The sequence below is a fragment of the Lacerta agilis genome, chromosome 8 (assembly GCF_009819535.1).
Source record: "Lacerta agilis isolate rLacAgi1 chromosome 8, rLacAgi1.pri, whole genome shotgun sequence".
Taxonomy (NCBI): Eukaryota; Metazoa; Chordata; class Lepidosauria; order Squamata; family Lacertidae; genus Lacerta; species Lacerta agilis.
This window is the reverse complement of record NC_046319.1, coordinates 76,562,108-76,568,148: the sequence shown is the minus strand read 5'-3', so window position 1 is coordinate 76,568,148 and position 6,041 is coordinate 76,562,108. Positions and strand designations below refer to the sequence as shown.

The 6,041-nt window shown below is 48.8% G+C and overlaps 1 protein-coding gene across 1 annotated transcript in view; it reads left to right on the top strand.

Annotated features, from left to right (window-relative positions):
- Positions 1 to 4,510: 4,510 nt before the first annotated feature.
- Positions 4,511 to 6,041, top strand: part of LOC117052046 (neuronal PAS domain-containing protein 3-like) — a 73,190-nt gene continuing 71,659 nt past the window's right edge. Inside the window, exon 1 of the mRNA XM_033158773.1 lies at positions 4,511 to 4,691. Coding sequence (XP_033014664.1) covers positions 4,600 to 4,691 — 92 coding nt within the window. The 5' untranslated portion in view covers positions 4,511 to 4,599. The remainder of the gene's footprint in view (positions 4,692 to 6,041) is intronic.

Genomic DNA, 6,041 nt, shown 5'->3' with positions numbered 1-6,041 from the left:
CTCCTTTCTAAAAGAAACACATGTTGGGCAGAGGTCTCCGTGATCCCTTTGTTGTCCGGCTGGGACAGAGGTCTCTGCCTGATATGTAAGGGGGTAGGGCAGGTGGCAGTTGCCAAGCGGTGAGGGTAAGGCCCTTTGTGCATGCCCAGAGGCAGTTCCGAAAGTACGAGGCCCGCGAACCTGTGGCCCTCCAGGTGTTTGGCCAGACTCCAGTTCCTGTAATCCCTGAAGGTTGGCCATGGTGGCTGGAGCCATTGGGAGTCCAACAGCATTTGGAAAGTGCAGGATCCCGACCCCTGCAATATATTTGGACTGCCCGGATGATTTGTTCACTGTTGCCCAGCCATACAGGTAGAAGCTTGCAAGGGAAACTGGGAAAAAAGAGGTGACTTCTCGTGTTGGTAGTACGGTACCACTTTTTTGTTATTCGAAGTGCTTGGCAATCCTTTGCTTTTTCACCCCTGATATTCTGGAGGATTGTGTGTCAGTCATCCATGCCCTGGTTACCTCTAGGCTTGGCTACTGCCCTGTGCTCCACATGGGGCTGCCCTTGAAGACAGTTCAGAAACTACAGCGGGGGGAAGGGAAACCCACTAATATATTTAGATTTATTTTTACAGTGTGAAAACTGAGCTTGAGTGCTAGTGACTTAGCTAAGGCTGACTCCACCCTGAAATCCCTTGTGCCCCCTTTGTTTTATTGTCTCCAAAGAATATGGCGATGTGCATGTGCTCGATTTATTTATATTTTATTTTTAGGAAGGTCTCCTTCTCTCTGGATTTTTACTGCCAGCTCTGTGGATTTTTAATTATAACTCCAGCAAAGGGAGCGCGATAATTGAGCTAAATTTGTGTCATAGTTTATGCTAATTCTTTAAAAAAAATTTTTTTTATTGCAATTAGTGGCTTTTTAGCAAGATTATTCTCTCGAGCTCAGCTTCTTGCTGCTCAGAGAGTTTGTCAGCCCTCCATTCTTCCCTCTGTGCCGCTTCCCCCCCGCCCTAGTAATACAAGCTTGTTTTCTTGCAGAGAGCTCTCGGTACAAGTGGAGAGCTATTTCAGGGCCTCTTTTCTGCATCCCAAAAGGCAGATTTCTCTTTTTCCCCCCTAGCCCCCTCACCCGGTGTCATACGATCTTTCTATATGTCGCTTTCCCTAAATTAATGTGAGTGTAAATATGTATACTTTTAAAAATTGACTGTACTGTATAGGCAGCTCAGCAATATAACTCTCTGAGCTGTTTCACAGCAAGGAGCAGAATATCGAATCCAAAATTCAAGGCACGACTAGAGCAGGATTAAATTAGCTGCTTCTCCGGCTTCAGCTGAGGGCTAGCGCATCTCATGCCCTGCTTGTGCACTTTTGGGGTGGCCAGGCGAGAAGAGGGTGCTGTACTAGGTGGGCCGCCTTTGGCCCGTTCCAGCTAATGGGCAGGCTCTACTGATGTCCTTATCCAGGACTGAAACTTTCCCCAGATCGTGGGCCAGATCTTTTCCTGACTAACTTCCCAGGGGCTGCATGCTGGAGGTGGGTGGGGCCAGAGGGAAAAGTGGGTGGAGCAACAGATACAACCTTTCATAGGAGAGATCATAGAATTGTAAAGTTGGAAGCAGGGTTCGAAATTAGCCGGGCGCCAGGAGCATTTTGCGCCTAAAGATTCTCCATTTGCGAGCACCTCAAAAAGTCTGGGTGCCATTTTGGCACCTGGCTGACACTCAAGGATTACTGAAGCGTATGTGCTTTGAAGCCTTGAAGTATATGTTAAGGATAGACAATATGTTAAGGAGTTTTACAGTAAAGAGTAGAGCCTTTTGAAAACTGAAGTATGCCACCAATATTTTTTATTTTTTGGTAAACATCCAATTAAACATGCGTTAACAGTTTCCGATCAAAATTTGATATTAACAATGTGTCTCTTACGTGAATTGCGTATTAGTTCATGCTTATCGAAATAATAAGTAAAAAGTGTTGCCGACCCCCCCCCCCCCACAAATGGCGCCCACAACCCAGGTCCCGGAAGCCATTTGGCTCCTAGCTTTTCTATCCCAGTTTCTAACACTGGTTGGAAGGGACCTCAACCAAACAAAAGGTTTATTGTTGTTGTTGTTGAAATTTATATACCACCCTTCATCAAAAGATCTCAGGGCGGTTCGCAGAAAGAATACAAGATGAAACACAAGCCAATAATTAATAATAAACCCCCTTCCCACGGATACATTTAAAAGGCTGTAGGATATTAATCAGCCAAAGGCCTGGTTGAAGAGGAAAGTTTTCCTCTGGCGCCTAAAAATAATAACGAAGGTGCCAAGCGAGCCTGCATGGTGAGAGCGTTCTACAAACGGGGAGCCACTGCAAAAAGTCCCCGTTCTCCTGTGGTCACCCTCCGGTCCTCACGTGGAGGAGGCACACGAAGAAGTGCCTCAGATGGTGATCACAGGGTCTGGGAGGGGGGTGTCCCTTAACTTTCTCGCCCTGATCTAGCCACAGTGGCCCACGCGACGGTCACCTCCAGGCTCGATTATTGTAACTCGCTCTACGTGGGGCTGCCCTTGAAGCTGACCCAGAAACTCCAGAGGGTGCAGAATGCGGCTGGGAGGCTCCTTATGGGGTCTTCACCATGGGACCACATTCATCCAGTGCTATACCAGTTGCACTGGCTCCCGGTGGAGTACAGGGTCAGGTTTATGGTGCTGGTTTTAACATTTAAAGCCCTATACGGCCAAGGACCCTTGTATTTAAGGGGCCGCTTCTCCTGGTATGCCCCGCGGAGGACCTTATGGTCCGCAAATAATAATATTTTGGAGGTCCCGGGCCTCTGGGAGGTTAAACTGGCCTCAACCAGGGCCAAGGCCTTTTCGGCTTTGGCCCCAGCCTGGTGTGACACTCTGTTGCCAGAGACCAGGGCCCTGCGGGACCTGACATCTTTCCGCATTGCCTGCAAGATGGAGTTGTTCCGCCAATCCGGCATTAAAATTTGTGCCCCAAATTGGTCAGTTGATTTGCAGCCTGGAGTGGCTCACACAGCTATTCCCTGCTGCAAAATAAGCGCATTGCAGGGGGTTGGGCTAGATGACCTTTGGTGTCCCTTCCAAGAATGGGGCCCGGCAGTTTGGACAAAGGCAGCAGCGGATGTTCACCTGTAGCCACCCCACCCCGAGAGCAGGGGAAGCACATCATGGAACCCAGAGGCTGCTGCTGCCATGCGGAGCCAAGTCAGATGAGGCGGCAGAGTTTTTCTCTGCAAAGCGTTTTAGCAAACAAATCACAGCAGGTTCCACTGCAATCCACACTGTTCAGAGAAGGGCTGGGATGTACGAAGCCACATATGGCAGGTGCAATGTTGGGGGTGCCAGAGAAGTAAGTGCACCCCATTGTCACAGGGCAGGTTCTGAAATGTGTAGAAATCCCGGCATTTCAGTTGACTAGCCGGTGCATGCACTGCTGAAATATTGAAACCAAGCCCCCCATTTCTGGAATCATAGCATGGGGGCACTTTTTTGATAATTGGAGTAAACCTGCTGCTATTCACTGTCGGAGATATTTTTCTTTCCAGTTCTGGATGACTGTTAATGCACCAGGACAGAAACGTTTCTGTGTTTGCCCTTTGCTCTCAGACTTTGCCATTTGATTGGCTCAAGCGGGGGGCGAGGGCCCTGCAATGCGGTTGGACTCCGACTCCCATCAGTCAGTGGGCCAACGCTCATGGGCCATGGGATCATAGAATTATAGAGTTGGAAGGGGCCCTGGGGGGTCATCTAGTCCAGCCCCCTGCAATGCAAGGGGAGTTGTTGTCCAGTAGCATCTAAATGGTTCCTTACCTCTGGACAGAAGCTTTTGTTGATTAGTCTGCTGATTCAGACTTGCAGATTGAATTTTAACGTTTATGGGCATGAGGACTAGAAACTTGAGTGCTCTTTTTGGCACTCATTTTGAAAAGATTCTGGATCTTACACTGGGCACTCAGTTATTCTCTTGTGGGCTGGTGGATGTGTGAAAGAGAGAATATACCGGTTCATAGCATTGTATACAGTTTTGGCTCCAAGTGATTGCAGTGGGAAACGGAGTTCACAGGAGGAAGCAAAAAGCTCTGCATATTCCAGAGATGCCGAATTTGGTGTTGGCTTTTCCTTGCGCTTAGATTTAGTTGCTCAAAATGTGCTTTGAGGGAGGCTTCGATAACAAAAATACCCCAACAAAACTTCCATGACCAACCAAGTGCCTCCTCTCTCTTTGCTGAGCAGAAGATCAAGTATACAGCCTACCAGTGATATGACTTATAATCTCTGGCAAGGAGGATTTTAATATTTCATATACAGGCCGGGGCCTGAGACCTACGGGTACAGGGCAGTATACAAATTTAACAAACAGATGGAGATGTCATTCGCCAGCCTGGCATCCAGAGATCTCGCCATTGAACCCGCACCAGTTGCAAAACTCGCCTGGCGAATTTTGAACACTGAGAAGAAAGCAAGAGCAGGGGAACCCCCCTTGTAACCCCAAATTTCCTCTTTTCCCAGAAGGTTGTGGCCTTCCCTAACGGAAACCGGCCGTCGGAGGACGCGTTGAGGCTGCCCCGAAATCGGATGGTTCCGGGTTTGAGATGGCAGCCCTGTACGGCAGTGAGGTGAAATGCGTCAGCGTGGAATGGGATTTCCTGCAAGGCTTATTAGTGAAGAACCAGCCGGTGCCTTGGTAAGAAGCCTCCATTTACTGCCTCCCTTCTTGGGGCTACCGGGCGTAATATTTCATAGCCGCTGCGGCATGGATTGCGGAGGTCTTAAGTCGAAGTCTTTGCTCGGTCACGAAGCTGCTCCCTCTCGCAGTCTGAGCCTACCATGCAGGGTTGCTTGGAGGCAGGGCCGTCTTACCCATGGGTGCTAGGGGTGAGGGGCACCTGGGCACCAGGCTCTCAGGGGCGCCAGGCCGAGAGTCCGGGGCCCGAGAATTGAGTCCGGGGAAGAGCCTGCCTGTCCGTCAGAGTGCCACGGCGGGCTCTTCTGCTGCAGGCGGCTCTGTGCCGCGAGTTCGGGGGCGACCGAGCCAGTGAGACGCTGAGGCGGCCGGCCTCCACTCTCCTGTGCACCTGGGACTGGGCAACCTGGGGGGGCAGGCGGATATTTTATACCCCGCGCCGCATATGCTTAAGACAGCCCTGCTTGGAGTGTTGGCTGGGGCAAACACCCACCCCCCACCCACATGAGCCACCCTGAACTCCTTAGAAAGCAGTCTATGCCGTCCAGGCGTCCTGGACTACAACTCCCATCAGACCCTGCAAGCCCTCAGTTCCTTCTGTTCATTTTGTGGTGCTCCATAGTTCTAAAAAAAATCTCTGGCAAGAGTCTCATGTCGAGCAACGAGGATTATGGACACATGGCTTGGCTGCGTGTGACAGGCCAAACTACACCATGCATATAAAACGCAGGCTTGGCTCCCCCCCCCCAAAGAATCCTGGGAGCTGTAGTTTGTTGAGGGTGCTGAGAGTTGTCTGGGGACCCCTTATTCTCCTCACAGAACTAACATTCCCAGAGTGGTTTTACAATCCATCCTTCCTCCCAGGGAGCTCTGGGAATTGTCGCTCTCTGAGGAGAATACAGGCGTCCCCTAACAACTCTCAGCGCTCTTGTCAAGCTGCACTTCCCAGAATCCTTTGGGGGGAAGCCATGATTGTTTAAAGAGGCACCATAGTGCTTTAAATGTATGGTGCAGGTCAGGGTGGATTTGATTTAAATCACGATTTAAATCACTAGTCAGTAAGACTTGATTTAAATATTATTATTTTTTACAGGAGGACTCATTCTTGCTGGTTTAATCTTAATATTTACAACCAGATGAAGGTTTCATTTTTGGAATAATAACTTTTCAGAGTAGTTTTTACAGTTGTATCAAAAATTACTGATTTGGTTATACTATTAGAAATACATTGACAGATAATTATGAAATTATTGTGAGGTTTAATAAGCTAACTGTTTAGATTTGGACAACTTTTCTGCTGCACTTTATTGAAAGAAGAAAAACAATAATTTCCTTAATAACAATTTAACA